This window comes from Brienomyrus brachyistius, chromosome 1 (assembly GCF_023856365.1).
Source record: "Brienomyrus brachyistius isolate T26 chromosome 1, BBRACH_0.4, whole genome shotgun sequence".
NCBI lineage: Eukaryota > Metazoa > Chordata > Actinopteri > Osteoglossiformes > Mormyridae > Brienomyrus > Brienomyrus brachyistius.
In genome coordinates, this window is record NC_064533.1 from 45174222 (window position 1) to 45191398 (window position 17177).

Sequence of the window (17177 nt, forward strand, 5' to 3'; positions counted from 1 at the left end):
GGAGTAGCTGGAGGAAACCCTGCGATGACATGGGGAGAACATGCAAACTCCATACAGCTGGAGCGAGTAATGAAACCCAGATCTCCAGAAGTCTGAGGTGACCAGACCACCATGCCATCCCTGTGAGAAAATCAGCTAATATTATTTTTTTGAGGCAGGAGTATAAGAGTAAGCATTAAGCTAATGTACTGAACAGGAAACCAATTAAAGTACTGAGAGTGACCCTTCGTTCACAGAGTAGCTCTTAGTGACCAAGGCGACCGACTTTAGAATCAGAATCCTTTCATTTGCCAGGGATAAGAAGTACCGGGATGTGGTGACCATCTAGAGGGGTCTACTTACTATATTTTCTTATTTCAGAGAGAATGAAATTCAATTCACACTCTGCTATTAGTCCAGGTATTAGCACTTGAGGCTGTGGGTGGATTAGAACCTGCTCCTGAAATGAAAATAATCATCGATCCACATGCGCTAAAGTTCTGCTGCTGCGTCTCTTTTGAATTAAAGGCCTCTGGCTGAATGGGCACCAACTAATCTTTTCTCCCTTTGGTAGCTGGGAGTCGGATTCATGTGACGCAAACTTCCAACTGTCGGCCTGCTTTGGTAAATGGGCTGATGAGCTGCAGCCATGACTGTGGAATTTCTCAGTAAAAGGGAAACCCTAGTGCTCACCTAAGGAGGTGGAGTTTGACCTACTTCTGCTGTATCACAGAGCACCCCCCCCCCCCCCCCACCAATTCTGTGTCAGTCCCCTGTGGTATCATGCGTCCATAAATGCAGTTGATTTTACATGTACGATGTAGTGTAATACTGAGTCTGACCTACTTCTGTTTTTGTTCCCTTGATATGAGATTAACATAAACAACTCTTGGTACACAAAACATATCTAACTGTTTTAGTAGTTTCTCTCACTACATATAAATATGTTTGACATTTTGTTAATTTGCTGGAAACTATCATTGTTACACTACAGTACATGTCCTCTGCTTCACTGTGCCTTTGCAAAAGCTGAGAGGAAAGTAGACTGTTTAATGCACCCCAATGATCTACTGGGGTAACTGCAGTTAGAAAAGCCTGATAATTCTTTGAGGTAGAGCACAATCCTCATGATTAGTCAAACACCAAGGGAAGATCAAGCTCACACTTTTGGAGGACACTGAGTCTCAGAATACATAAAACATTTAGGCCTTATTAAGTAGAATGTGATAAGTGAAATGGGTGGAAATTTCAGGTCCAGAAAGTAAAAATCCAGACCATGATTTAGTTTCAACCAAGCAGTTGAGTATAGAGTCAGAATTACAGAGTACTCTACTGGTTGGTTGAAACTAAATCATGGTCTGGATTTTTACTTTCTGGACCTGAAATTTGAAAACCTCTTTGAAAAAGTTCTTCCAGTGAATTAGAAATGTAAAATTTCTTAAAACGTCATTGTACAATTGTAGAAGTCCAAAGAAGTTTCTGAGGAGGTGGTACAATTAGTTCAGACATATTGACATGATCTTCATTTGATGCCATTTTTAGCATCTTAGTCTGACAACAGCTCCTGAATTTAAAGTGCTTTTTTAAATATGTACCTCGGTTGCTACAAATCTTGCCACCTGGAGATGTGCATCTCCTCTTGCTCTCCCATGGGCTGATGTCACACTGGAATTCACATTTATCTCCATGCCAACCAGCCGCACAGTAACAGTTTCCACAGTAACACTTTCCATGGCCTGAAACCAGAGAGCGAACAGATAAGTTCCACCATTTTTTCCTCCCTTTAGACAGTTTTCCATCTGAGTTAAAACTTCCCAGTCGCTGCAAATTTAAGAAAATTCATGTTTGGTTCTCATTATCGTAAAGGGGGAATTTTCCATGACTGTGTTTGTGTTGGTTGCATAAGTAATTTCTTCTTAATGAATAAAACCAATAAAAGCATTTTATATAATAAAATGCCAAAGTATTTCATTACATAGCCAGTAAAAGAGCAAAATGGCAAAGCAGAATAACCTCAAGGAAGGGAAAAATGTCAAGTGGATAACATTTCATTACAATATTTCAATTTTCATAACAATAATTTAATATATAACACATTTCATCTTGACACTGTATACTGTAAGTAAATTCACCTTTTATGAAGAATATTTCTGCTTTTCTTTTGAAATTATGGCATATCCTGTTTAAATACTTGAACTTCATATCCTGTTTAAATACTTTTCCTGCTTTTAAATTTAGTTTTAATGGCCCAGAATATCGGACAAACTTAACACACAGTCATGAACGTACTTTGAAAAAATGGGTTACAATTATAGAAAGACAATAAGTCATTTTCAGTGTAAAAGTAGTTAAAGCATTTTAATTAAATACCGAAAAGTTACATACATCCTACAGATAAGTGAATCAGGTTGGTAATCTTCTTGCTACTGTTTCTCACTTGTGTTTGTGTCTTGAATGGGTATTTTATTAGCCTTTTTGATTGTGTTCTTTGCTTTACTATCCTATCGAGTGGTGAATGTCCATTCCATATGTAATACTGAAGCTAAACTGTTTATCCTCTCCATTCATTTTTCCTTTATGCTAACAAACTCCTTCAGCATCAGATGGTAGTACCACTCAGTGTCTTCAGCATCAGATGATAGTACCGCTGCTCTTCTGAGTAGCAATTATGACCTAGAATCCTTACAGAACTTTGAGAAGTGTTTTGAAACGGAAATCTTTGCTTGGAATACATGACACAATATAGTATATTATTCAGACTGGCGTTTTTAAAGCATTCGCCCATTCAAAAAACTGTATGGATACTAAAGGCAGCTCTTTGCTTCTAGGCTTATTATACATATAATAATAATAGATACAGTACTTTATTGATCCCCCCGTGGGTAAATTCTCTTTACACCTCCTCCAGCTTGCTCTTTGTAGGCAAGAGTAAGCTGGCCTTGAAGGGCTGCCACCCGTAGCGGCGCCCAGGGAGCTGGGGGTTAAGGGCCTCGTTCAAGGACCCACAGGCTGAGGGTGGGTTTGAACTGGCAACCTTCTGATTACAGGCACACAGGCTTAGTCCACTGAGTCACATTCCGCCCCCAAGTCCAATGGTTTTTTTAGTCCAAAATGTTTTTTTAAATGTTTTATAATTTTGTTATAGCTCACTAATAAAACTCTTAGGTCATGAAAGTACCAATAGAGGTCAAAAATTCCAATAGGCACTATAATCATAACTCTACTACTGAAATTTCACATAATTATGCACCTGGAGGAATAAAACTGGTGACAGAAACCCTACAGCAAATGGCCTGCCATAAGTTAACATCACACACTATTATGCAGAGTCTGGACAGCAGCTTGTGGTCGCAGGCATACCTCCACACATCTCACCGGTCTCCTCATCGAGGCATTCGCCGTCGTTGCACTCGCAGAACCTCCCACTGATAAGACCCCGGCCATCCGGGTTTTGACATATGCAGCTGCCACAGTGACAGGATCCTGCAGACACAGATACATGGGAGGCTGAGATTCTGGGCCCAGAAGGTCATTTGCTAGTGACCGGGCTGCCCATGCGGTGCAGCGTCTGCAAGGCAGCTCTCCACAGCGCTCTTTGCTGCCTGCTGAGAACTATGGCGGTGGACAGGGGTGACTTACACATTACCTACATGTGGGCTACTGGGCTTTCAGGCAGACAACAAGCCCACATACCAGAATGTTTTCTTCAAATATAGGGGCGTCATTAGGTGTATTTTAGCCCATTTATAATATTTTCAGCCCCTCCCAAATAAATGTGTATTTATTGGCTTAAGTTATGAATAACTTATATATGTTTGCCATTGCCCCCCCCGAGTAAAGATTCAGCCCCCCCATCTATTCAAATACCTGCCAATCAATCAAGTCTCAGTATTCAAATACTTGCCATTCAACCAAGTCTTAGTGTTCAAATACCTGCCATTCAACCAAGTCTCAGTGTTCAAATACCTGCCATTCAACCAAGTCTCAGTGTTCAAATACCTGCCATTCAACCAAGTCTCAGTGTTCAAATACCTGCCATTCAACCAAGTCTCAGTGTTCAAATACCAGCCATTCAACCGATTCTCTTTCTACAGAAGCAAATAATAACAGAAAAAACAGCAGAGCATGAACATAAAAAGCAAAGATCGGTTCAAAAGCGATTCTGAATGAACTAAAGTTAGTTGCCAAGAACTTGCCTGCATTTGAACAGATTACTCCTTGAGTGTTTCGGCATAACTCTTTACTTTTTCTCTTCGAAAGGTTACAGTCTTCTTTATACTGGCAGGCTTCGCCAAACCAGCTCTCCTCACACATGCATTTCCCACAGTCACAGGTACCGTGACCTGATGAACGTGATACAAAAAGAAGAAAATATTTTAGTGAAAACATACTCACATGTTCAGAGTTCTCTGTGTGGATCATGCATTACTGCATCACCCTGGAAGGCAACCAACATAAAGATGGATATAAATCTACTCTATCTGACGATAAAATCGAGGGCCACAGGGAATACTTTGGCATAGTCAGTGAGCTGAAAAAAGTGTCAATCAGCTCATTAGGTGATACAAGCAGCCGCCTAGGGCACCATCTTCTGAGGAGGTGCCGGCTTGCTGGCCTATTTCTCTTGGTCCTCGTGCAAGGGGGTGGGGGATGGGGGGGGCATCATTATAGCTTGCCAAGGGCTCCCCAATCAGGTTTATTAGTCAAGTATGCTCAAACACAAATTTATCTCCAGTTGTCAATGGCTCTCCAGTGTACTTGCACGACAGCTCAACACAAATAAAGTAGATACACATTGTTACAGTACTTACTTTTATTTATCAGGCACTTTTGTCCAAAGTGACATACAAGTGAGAAAGCAAAGTCAACCGGTCCCTGGAACAATAGGGGTTAAGGATCTTACTCAAGGAGCCAGTGGTTATATGATTACTCTGCTGGATATTGGATTTGACCTTTTGATAATGAACACAAATCCCTAACCACGAGTGCTAGACACTTCTTCTGTGGCTTCTCCTTCGGGAAGAATCATCAGTTACCAGATAAATTAACTGATTGAAATACATGTATTTGACTTTCCGATTTTTTCCGCATTTGACTTTTGATCAGTGGTACAGTAAGTTACGGAGAATAAAGCTCTGATAGACAGAAACAGGTTTAATCTAATATAATCAAAATGCCTGAATAATTTAGCATGAGCAGGATACTCAATGTTACAGCAATGAACAACAACAGAGTAATTCCTCTTACATGATATGATTACTTTGTCTTCAACACAGTGCTATCTCTGAATTCCGGAAACCCAGATTAGGTAATCTGGTGCAAAGGTATCTTTTTATCTCGATTTTCACAAACAAGTACAATCCTAAACCCACAAGGCATTACTCAAAAAGAAAGAAAGTCACTTCTCCATATAAATGAGGTGATTTTTATTCTTTATTTATATTGTAGGTATCATAAATAACACTTCAGGAGCGTGTTCCAACTCAAACAGCAATCTTAAATTCAATAGGTTATGAACTGACAAAGAAGGCCAACTGAATAATACTCTCCAACCTTGACATCTTCTTGCATGCGTCTGTAAGTGTGGCATTTTAAATCCCCGAGTTTATTGTTAAATCAAGTAGTTTTGGCTGTGTTTCTATTGCAAAACAAGGATTATTAGGTATCAGATGAGCTTAATCCAACAAACAATGTCGCTTATGAATTTGGATGAGATAGTGGATGGGAGATGATCAGCTTATCGTATGATATCCTTATCTTATCCTTTTCTTATGATATTGCTTTCTTATAATATCCATATCGTATCTTATGATATCCTATGATATCAGTTTCAGGATTAGTCCTTTAAGGCTCATTGTCATCTGTGAAGTTATTATTGTATACGCAGAATGAATCAGGAAGAGTTGATTAAGGAATTTTTAAATACTGTAGTATTTGTGCCTGATATTCAGCTGCATTGTGGGTAAAAGTTACTTATTTATTGCTCAAAACCCCATTGCTCAAAAGTGTAGCTTAGATTTTTCATAATAAACCTACAAATTAAAGATTACATTCAACAGTTCTATATCGAAAAGACTTTGTCTTACATAAAGGGATTTACATAAAGGAAATATACAGTACCTTCATTTGCGAATCAACCTGCTCAAATGTACATTTTTTTCCTAGGTTATATTCAGTTCCATCATTGCAATACTCTCACCATTATACAGTATCTACAATATTGTGAAATTATATTATACTCTATTTGCCTTAACAAAAACAAATTTATCGGCAAGATATTGGTCTCCTTTAAAATAATCACAATTGTGGTTTTTTTTGTAAGTTGGAGAAAATCAGTGTCATACATTTCTACATCCACAACAGGTCAATTTACTGGACACGTTTTCCGGTAATTTAATACTTCATATCAGAGTGAAATGGAAATAGGGGTAAATACATAGAAGCAGAAATCAAGTACCGATAGCGGGTGTAGATCAGTAGTAGAGTGCCTATCATAAGCACATGTATTTCCTGTGCATACATTTCCAGGACACATCATACAGTTCTACAATATAATTGTTTTTGGTGAATGAAAATATGATGTAAAACTAAAGAAAAAAAACCATGCTGCTTTTTTATATGCTGGTCGGTTAATTACATATGTATTATTGCCTGTGGCTGTTTCAGGGTCGCCTGTGTGTCTGGCTGTGATGGTATTAAGGAGGCTGGACGGCTGGCCTGTCAAGGACTGTTTCACTTAGCCAGGCACACTGACATCCTTGGATTTGCACTATGAAAAATCCTCTATTCCGGTCTGTCATAGGCTGTGGGAGTTCCACACAGTGAGGAGATTTATTGGTCTACCCCACACTCAGGGGCATAGGAAATGGGGGGTGAGGGTATTTAATTTGGCTTCATTCCACTCCCCCACCTCTCCCGCAATAAAATGACCTTTACCTTTAAATTATTAAGTTGTGTCTTTTTGAGAGCGATATAATGTCTGGATGATATAAAAAAATAGATACTGCCCAATAAGGGAGGGGTACTGGTAATATTTGCCAACCAGGGCTTGAGGTTGACGGTAAAATTTGCCGACCTGGTGGGCGGCCTTGCAGCAGTAAAACTTCTTGCCAGCTCATTTTACTGGCACATAATAGCTGAACAACGGATTTCTGGCATATTACACATCATTTGTGGGTGTAAGGGCGCTGCTGTCAATTTGCGGGAGACTCCTGGAACCTCCGGGAGAGGTGGGATTTCTGCTTCTATCTCTTTTTCCCACACTTCTGTGTAACTTCAATGTTAGTGCTAGTGCTTGTGGCCAACCAATCAGCAAAGTTTATCACTATAAGCCACACTCCAGTAGTACCTATCCCGGAGTAGGGACAAAAAAAGAAAGACCAGGAACTACAATCATGCCAAGTTCCTGCAGTGGAAACATGACAAAAGTTCCTGGTTCCCAAAAAAGTATTCTCATTCTTTCTGGATTTCTTTTCCTTTCCATATATGCAGACCACCTGGGTGGCAAGGTGGCTTATGTTCAAGGAGGATTGCAGGTCATATAGATCGTGCATCTTCAGTTGTTTTTTTTTGCCACTGTCCAACAAATTATAGTTTAGATTTTAGGGGGAACATCGCTACATCAAAGTAAAAAGCAAATCTTAGCACAAAACATAATATTGTGATATTCAAGTGTATGAATATTTGAATATTTTCTTAAACCCATAAAATGTCAGTATATTTCACTACTACTGTACTTTAACTGATTGCCACAACAGACGTCGGCTACCATACTGCACAGTATAAATGCTCCATCTTCTTATTGAGCTTCACTGCTTATACTAGAAATCCACAGAGTTCCAACATTTCTAACAGCATGGGGTGGATGTTCTGACACAGAGTTTTCAGAAGAAACATGGATTGCCAGGGGCCTCTATGTCATGAGGAGGCAATCGTCTGCGCAGAATTAATTTGTTCGACAGCCCTATTCCCAAAGAGGCCCTGGGCAAAACTCTCCAACTGACCGGAATGCACTATGTTCCCAGCGGAGCTGAATGCCATTGACATTACATAGAGTAAAGCTGAGGAAGGAAATGAAATGCATGGAAGACAAAGATTTGTTTCAACTTAAGTGAATCTGCAAATTGCAAATGGCTTCTGGCTACTGACTACTACAATTTTACAAAACATATTCTTCGTTGTTTTAAAATGCTATACAGTTTTAAGTAGAGAATCCCACCATCCATCCATCCATACATCCATCCACCCAACTGCTTATTGTGGTCAGGGTTGTGGGGAGGGGTGCTAGTCTAAGTTCTAAGGCATGCACAGGCATATATACTGAAGGGGGATTCCAGAATAAATTGCTCTATCCATTATTTTATTAGTTATCCCATGAATTTATGATCACAATGTTAAAGACAGCATGTTTGTCGTTATGTTCATAGCAATTAATACAAAAGAAACTAAAAATGTGATCTAAAACTTATTTTCATTTGATATTGGCATTGTACATATCTTGTGGTTAAATAGCACTTGAATTTTTGAAACATGACACGGCAATTAAACTTAAAAAATGCAAAAGTAATATTTGCTTTTAGCATAGTCAGTAATAATGATATGATGTTCACAAACGATTGGTTCGTGGGGACGCAGCCCCTTGCAGGAACTGTACAGTCATATTCACTTCCCTGCAAAGATTAGTTCTTTTCCTTCTTCTATTTATCCTGAAAAATATGATGTAACTGTTGCTTCCCTCCTCGACTATGGCCAGTGAAGCCAATGAGGCAGCAGTATGGCAGTGTTCTCAACTTTGGTCACCAGGCAGGAGTGAGATTTTCAATTTGAGACTGCACACAAATTCACACATATTTACATATATGTAAAAGTTCTATTACCTTGTAAATAGTCTGTAGGATTTGCAACCCAAGCCAATGCTATACCTAATTTTAGGTTTATAATGGAATCACATAGATTTGCCATCAGATTTCTCGTGGGAGTTGACCATCCTGCTAATGGCATGCTGTACAGTAAGTGAGCATATGATTTGCTGGAAACTAAACCTGGGACTGAACATATATGCATACATTGAACGAATGACCAAGACTGCATCCAAAATCATACAATTCCACACTAAATTGTGTGCTAACATAGTATACGAGACGTAATAGGCTGTGCCCTGAATTCAGGTGCTGCATCCTTCTCTAAGGCTGCATTCAAAGACCAAATGTGTCACAGCAGTGCAGCAAGGCCATCCCATTTCAAAGGCTCCTTCCAATGCAGCCTAGAAATGTTCTTCTTTTGCTAAAATCGCAAGATTAATTGCGCGAACCATCAAAGCATGAAGCCTACAAAGTCCACATAGACATCATACCCCGAAAGATGCAGCCTGTGAATTCAGATGCAGCCACAGTGTGTCTGAAACCATAGCACACATCACACTGTGGCTGTGTCTAAATTCAGGGGCATCTGATTTCGGACGGAGCCCCAGGGTCTCTCGTTTAGTGACAGGAATTCTGGCTTTCTTTCATGAGCCAAGTCATTTGGCTCAGCTTAGAAATAAGAGCCAGCTCCTTTCAGCTCACAAATGACTCTCCATTTAATATCACTTCTGGTGTTTACAATTCAGCCAAATTTAGCAATGTTTTGACCTATGATTGGTATGTGTGCACATATATCATTTAATTTATTCAACGTACGTATGCATTGTATTGTATGCATGCATGTATTTATACCGAATAACTGAGTGGCTCTAGTTGCTAGCTGCAGCTTTTGGGAAACGCACCCAAGGACGAGAACGAGAGACTCAAAGGAGTGTAGGATTTGGTGAGTGAGTCGATGAACGAGGGAGTCTCTCCATTTCTTTGGGTCTCTCGTTCAGAAGGAGTGAACGAGTTGGTGAGTCGATGAACAAAAGATTCAGATTCAGTCTACTGAACAAGGCAGCTGTACCTGTCTGTGACTGAAATACACCATCTGCTGGTGTAGTATATAGCCTACATGCACAATAACTTTCCATATACTGCAATTGGATTTTAGAGATGCAACATTTTTTTGTGATTTTCAATGATTTAAACCAAAGTGTGTTAGCGTTTGGACTTGTTAGCTGCCTATCTGATCAGCTGTTATGTTTGCGTTTTTAAAATACATGAGTAGCTAAGGTACAATATTGAGATACGTAGACTATAATTTACTTCACTCCTTAGCACGATTTAGCCTACGTAATAGGTTATTTTTTTGTTTTGACTTATCGGAACACAAGTATTTCAGATCTATTTTATGGAAACAGGAAGTGCCACTGAACAAGTTGGTAAATGAATCAAAATGAGTCTTTTAGGTGAACTGAGTCAAACAAACTGTCTGAAAGAAAAACCATTTCACCCATCACTAGTAAGTGAAGTTTTGGTGGCAGTATGGTAAGTGGAATAAGACAAAATGCAAAAACAAAGGGAAAGAAATCAAGGCATCATCTAGGAATATCTCATCTACTCAAGAAATGAATGTTTGGTCAGAGCTACTAATGAAAATTAACATTAATTTTGTCAAGATGAACAATAAGTCTGATGTAGAAAGTCAAAGTCAGCTTTCAGTATCAAGGCTCCATTTGAGTGGAGCGATGCATGCTGTAACATTTTAAATTGAACAGTTTTTTCCCCCTTTAAAATATATTTATTACTTTTACCAAATATTGGTGTTACTCTAACATTTTCCTCAGATCTCTTTATACAGGCCAATGATTTTGATCATTATATTAGAGAAACAAAAGATGGAAAGGTGGTACTTTATAACTAGGTTTTTCAAAACGCCCTTACGTTTTTAGAGGTTTTCTTTTTCAGTCATCCCTCAGGATTCACACCTTTGTCCTGTCACACCCTTTGGAAGTGTTTCCTCACACTCTGCCAGTGCACACTTCTCCTTCAACCGTGATCCTCACAGACCACATGGAGTGCTGGTTTTGTTCCAGCTTGTCTCTTACATAAATGGAATATATTCCACAATTTCAATGACATCGAACTGAATTCACTATACATTTTTCGCTCATGCTATTCTATATGAAGCTCCAACCACAAAAAAATGTTGGTCAAGCAGTGAGGCACTCATCCATCCATTTTCCATCACTTATGCAATTGCAGGGTTGTGGCGAGCCTAGCAGGGATGCCAGTTCGTCACAGGGCACACACACAATTTTGAGAGAGAAAATCATCTCATTTACCAATCATTTCAAGCTTCCATGTTGTACCTCTAACAACATACAGGTTAACGAGCTACGATCATGTGTCAAACTCATCTCTTAATTGTACCCTCAGAATCTGAATCAAGTTTATTGCTCTGGAAAAAAAATAAGAAACCATCCTAATTTTTTTTAAGTCTGAATTTTTATTTCTATGGCAGCTGTTCCATATGCAGTATTTGTTGAATTCCAGTGCCAACATACTTGATTCAACTCAAAGAGGCACTGATTAGCAAATTAGCTGAACCAAATGAGGAAAGGTTTGACAACCATACTGTAGCTATGGACGTAACTATTCAATTTAAATAATACATCCTGTACACATGCCTTAAAAATCATTCATAATAATATATTTCAAATATTTTTTACCAAGACACATGAGGTTTGCTTTAACCATTGACTTTCACTTTAACCAAAAGTGAAAATGTCAAAAGATTTCCTATGCTGGTTCTGTTGGCAGAAGGCTACAGTGTGAGTGGCAGTGAGCGGCAGGTTGTATTCAAGCTTAAGATTTCTAAGACTGCAAGAACAAGGTGAAGCAGGAGAATGACCAAAAACCAGTCAGGCAAAGGACAGAAGCGACTTACTAATGTAGGAGAAGACCACCAATTCATCAGACAGTGCCTCATCAATCGAAAGATGACATCTACTGACCTTCAGAAAGAATGGGATACCTTAAGTGATTTGGAGAACACAGCTAGGATGGTTAAAAACAGGCTTAGAGAAGCAGGACTGAAGGTGTACGAAGCAAGGCAGAAGCTCTTCAGCAATAAGAAGCAGAGAAAAGCCAGGCTAGAATTTGCAAAAAACCATCTTCTTGATGAGTTCAATTTTTAGCTCTGGCCAACATTTGGCCATTTCATGATTAGATGGAGACCGGGAGAAGCCTATAAGCCCCAGTGTCTAACACCCACTGTGAAATTTGGTGTAGAATTGCTGATCTTGATTTTGATGTGGTTTCTTAGATCATCTTAAATCAAAAACTGCATTTGTAGTGTACAGTATCTAACCATGCAGTTTTTATCTTTTGCAAATTCAATTTTAACCAGATAACCCCCCCACGTATTAAAGCATGGGAAAGAAATTTCCAGAATTTCCATGACTTGGTCCATTTCTTCGAGATACAGTTGATCTGAGCCGTTCACGATTATCGATATATATTACATATGTTAAAAAAAGATAAGCACTAGTAAATAATATTGTAAAAAAAAGATATGTAAATATGGGCCATATGATGCGTACTGTAAGTAATCTGTGAAGTTAACGATATGCAGATATCTAGAGAAAACATGTTGTTTTGCATGAATTGGCATGACTTGTTTTACAAGCAGTAACAATGACATTTCATAGAGGAAGCTCCTTCTAAAATTCTCATTAGCTGCAGCGGATGAGTTAATGTCTCATAACCAGTGACATCTGGACACATGCACAACAGAACGCAATAGGTCTGGACTTGCCAGATGTAATATTCAGTGGTAGAGCATCTGCAAGAAAGAAGGTACTTTTCTGTTACTTTTATGTTACATTTAGCAACAAAGAATCAGATTAGTATTGGTTATTCTATTATATGATGATCATTTTATTTACATTAAGTATACAGCTGCATGCTATTATAACATCCTGCCCAGCATGTCCGCCTCACTTTTCTGTCTCCTCCCTGATGTGGCACTGATGAGCCACACCTGTTGCTTGTTGCTTCTTGTTTGTCTTTGAATTAAAATATTTATGCATCTGTTTCTCTTGTCAGCCCTAGTGCTGTCATTGACATCGACCCCCCTGTTGCCTGTGCCCTTCCCCCTACCAGTCCTCCTGTTTTAGACCCCTTTGCAGTCCGGTTTGTTTCCCAGCCCCCCGTTTAATTCTGTCTTAATAAAGCCCCTGTTATTCCCCATTTGCCTGCCTTAGAACCCTTTGTCTGACATACCACGGCATTTATCTAAATAGCAACGTTTAAATGTAGTTAACATTTTAATAATTTCCCATTTGTATTTTTTGTATTAATGTGTTATTTAAATCCACCCAGTCACATAGAGCCTATTACTGTCAGCAGAGGGTAGAAGGCAGGGAACAGTGTGGATAGGATGAAAGCCCATGTTAGAACACAGCGGCGCACACTTTGGGTAGTACTGTATATAGCGGTCTGTTCACCTAATGGCATTTTGAACTGCTGAAGAAGCCCAGAGCGCCCATAGGAAGCTGCTATGGGACATCATGCAAAATCTCAACACACACAGCTCACAGTTTGACTGGTATTAACAGACATCGATGAGATTTCAGCTGTACTGTTTATAAAGCTTTTTAAAATTGCATTCAGTAATAATAATAGCAAAAAAAAATAACATCGTCATCAATGACGATGATGATGACAACGACGACAACAACAACAAAAATAATATTAATAATAATGGGGCGGCATGGTGGTGCAGTGGTTAGCACTGCTGACGCACACCTCAGGGCCCGAGTCTCTGCCTGGGTTACATGTGTGTGGAGTTTGCATGTTCTCCTCATGTCGTCGTGGGGTTTCCTCTGGGTTTACTCTGGCTAAGTGGAGTTACTAAATTGCCCAGGTATGAATGTGTGAGTGAATGGTGTGAGTGTGTGAGTGTGCCCTGCGATGGGCTGGCCCCCCGTCCTGGGTTGTCTCGTGCCTGTAGCTTCTGGGATACGCTCCCGACCCCCCCATGACCCAGAAGGATAAGTGGGTTGGAAAATGGATGGATGGATAGATAATAATAACTGGTCCCTTATACTCCACACTGCCTTGGATAGACAAGGCAACCCTGAAGTTAGAAGATGGACGCAATACAAAAACAAACAAGTAAAAGCTCAATTTTCATTCCATCCATCCATTCATCCACTTTCACTCACTGAACCAGTACATTATTTTATTTAGTATTTATCTTTGATCATTGTACAATTGATTGAATATGTTATGCACAAATAATGCATCCTTGATTGTTTGGATATATGTGCAGTTGTACATGATACTTATTAAGTACATGATAATAAGAAAAAACACGATTAGCTTGCAAAAAGATATTCCCTATAAATTACCTTCACCTAGTCATAAGTTTAATTACCGTATAAATGTTGTTTTTTTGCTCTGGCACCCTTCAGTAATGTCACAATGTGTCCTTTTCCTGACGTTTGCTTATTGAGTATGGCTGGCTGTCATTTTGACCCTGGTGTTGGTGGGCACCACATTCTGCTCTACTTAAATTCCTTTAATCTCTTTATTTGACTTCTTCCACTTCCTGCTTGCGGCCTTTCTGTTGGCATACTGTCAAGCATAAATACCACAGATGCCACTTCCTAACCAGATTTTGTTTTCATTGTCCTTAATTTTCGTTGCTGTCCATTTTCATGCCCCATATCTTAGATGTCTCCTCAGGGAGATCTTGGCCATTAATGATGTTTACCTCATTTGACCTTCTCATTGGTCCTACCAAACAGACTCTCCTAATATACATATCTGTGTTTCTGTTATGTTTCACTGTATCTTCTTGTTCTAGTGCATATTAGTTGCTCATTACACGGATTTTGCCAACAGTTGGCAACTTTCATATTTCCCTGGGTTTCTGAGAACTGCACAATTACCTTCTCTCCTTTTTGGGCCTACCCATCTCTCACTCAGCATAAACATTTTTCAGCAGCTAATTTTGCTGCTAAAACCTTTTAGGTAAGTCCATGGAGGGGGGGGCATTTTTAAAAAAAGAGTAAGGGAAGGGAAAAGGACAGAAATCATTTTAGGGACCAATTATGCAAAGGCACATTTCTTACATACACTTCCAGTAACATCTGTATGTTACTCAAATGTCTTAGAAATCTGCTGTCTTAGAAATCTTTACTAGAAATACCCTCAATATTTTTTGCTAACAATTAAATGTTCGCCATTTGAGTACCTTTATTAATGCTATATCTTTGAATCATCAAAGTAACCTCCTCTAGCAGTTATAACAGCAGAGAAAATTCAAGGCGTTCATTCTACTAAGGACATTAAACACTGCACTGTTACATGGGATGGAACAGTTAATTAGTGCATTTAAAGTTAAAGGGCAACCTTGAATTTGCCATAACCTGACTGTTACATACTCTTTCTATGTTATAAAGGAAACTTATTTATTTGATCTATAATTTCATTTAACCTTACAATGATTAACATGAATGTAAAATCTGCAGTTAATGAAATAAATGGAAAAGTGGTAAAAACCCATGGTGTGCAAAAAAGGTTTGACTGGTAGTGTACTGTAATGCTCTAAACAATTACTGGAATAATGAATTACTCATTTAATTACTGGAAAAGCTAACATGAAGCAATTTTAAATCCAGTTTGTTTAATTATTTTTACCTTTTAACTCCAGTGGAGGGGAGATATGGCATGTACAGTTAATTCATCAATTACAGGTGCAAGATCACTGATCACTGGTCCAAATCACTTACTGGCGCATTCCCAGCATGTTTCTGTTGTGAATCATGCAGTAACACAGCTGAATTTGCTGCTTTTCTGACTTCCTTTCTATTGGAAAGACTCATTTCCAATGTAAAACAAAACAAATAAATGAAAATTGAATTGGAAAACCAATTACAATTGGAAAGACTGAATTGCTTCGAATGAATTCAAAACCCCAACTGTAACTCATCAGCCTCACATAAATCTACCATAAATCAATATACCTGTCATGTCATTATTGCTGCATGTGACCAACCTCAGGGACATTTTAAATGTGTTTTTTCTTCAAAAGAAGGACACGTTAATAGATGATGAATCAATCAGAAATTAATCAAATTACATCATTCCAAAACAGAAGTGTATCAAATCATTATGTATTTTACTATGTATTTTATTTTTGTGCTGGCCCCCCATCCTGGGTTATTCCCTGCCTCGTGCCCATTGCTTCCAGGATAGGTTCCGGACCCCCCGCGACCCAGTAGGATAAGTGGTTTGGAAAATGGATGAATGGATGGATGTTATTTTTGTATTGCATTGTTTTTAATAATTAATATTGTTCAGAATCTGCTGTTTGAATTCCCTGATTCAGTTAATCTAGTTGAAATTAGAGAATATTGATTGGACAATAAGAAACGGACAAAACAGGAAGTAAGAAAAAAGATGCCAAGGTAATGCATTTCAAAAGCCATGTGACAGGCTCAATAAATTGTTGAGTGAAGATTTCTACCTCCAATGAGTGACTATTTAATTAAAGTGAACCGACAATTTAAATTTGGTGGCAGCAGTGAGATTCAAACCCTTATCAACCCAAAGAGACTGGAAGGGAAGTGATTGTGGTCCCTCTTTACAAATTTCATCATACTTTGGCTATGGGCTGCAAATCAAAGTAAGACCCAGGTAATGACAACCTACTTCCATGCAGAGGCAGGAATTCAAGTCCTCACACCAGTGTACACTTCCATTCTCCTCGTAGGTTTGGGGACATCTGCACTTCTGGTTATCATCAACAAGGAAACATCTGTTTTTCGAGGCCAAGCATTACCAAATGCACCTATGACCCTTATCCATAAAATTCAATGAAGCATTATTGCTGGTGAGAGAAAAAGCAGTAAAGGTGTCTGCTAACATTCTAGCCGCTATGGAGGGCAATGACGTATCAGGCCTTCTGGACCATGGTTGAACGTTTTCCATTGTGAGCGAAGACTTTATAGTATCTCATGCAGCCCTGAGAAAATGTCCTATGAAAGCCTCATTTATCTTGGCCGACTAAGTGAGTAGACAGTGTTTGCACATAATGGGAACCATGTCTGGACCTTATTTCAATATAAAAGTTGTTAAACGATCCCACCATCCTGTCATCCTTGGCTGGGATCTTCTGATGACGTGTCACATTGTCCTGGATACTAACAATAGTCAGTATTTACTTGCTTTACTGTCTAGGGCAGTATTTTCCAATCCAGTCCTCCTACAGACAGTCCACATTTTTTCTCCCTTTTGGAAGGGAGCAAAAATGTGGACTGTCAAATAGGGAGCTCGGAG

General features: G+C 39.0%; 1 protein-coding gene across 1 annotated transcript in view; it reads right to left on the reverse strand.

The window, feature by feature from the left end:
* itgbl1 (integrin, beta-like 1) overlaps window positions 1-17177 on the reverse strand; it is a 46194-nt gene that overhangs the window by 24047 nt on the left and 4970 nt on the right. Inside the window, exons 3-5 of the mRNA XM_049006090.1 lie at window positions 4176-4322; window positions 3340-3462; window positions 1575-1715 (exon numbers count right to left, since the gene is read on the reverse strand). Coding sequence (XP_048862047.1) covers window positions 1575-1715; window positions 3340-3462; window positions 4176-4322 — 411 coding nt within the window. The remainder of the gene's footprint in view (window positions 1-1574; window positions 1716-3339; window positions 3463-4175; window positions 4323-17177) is intronic.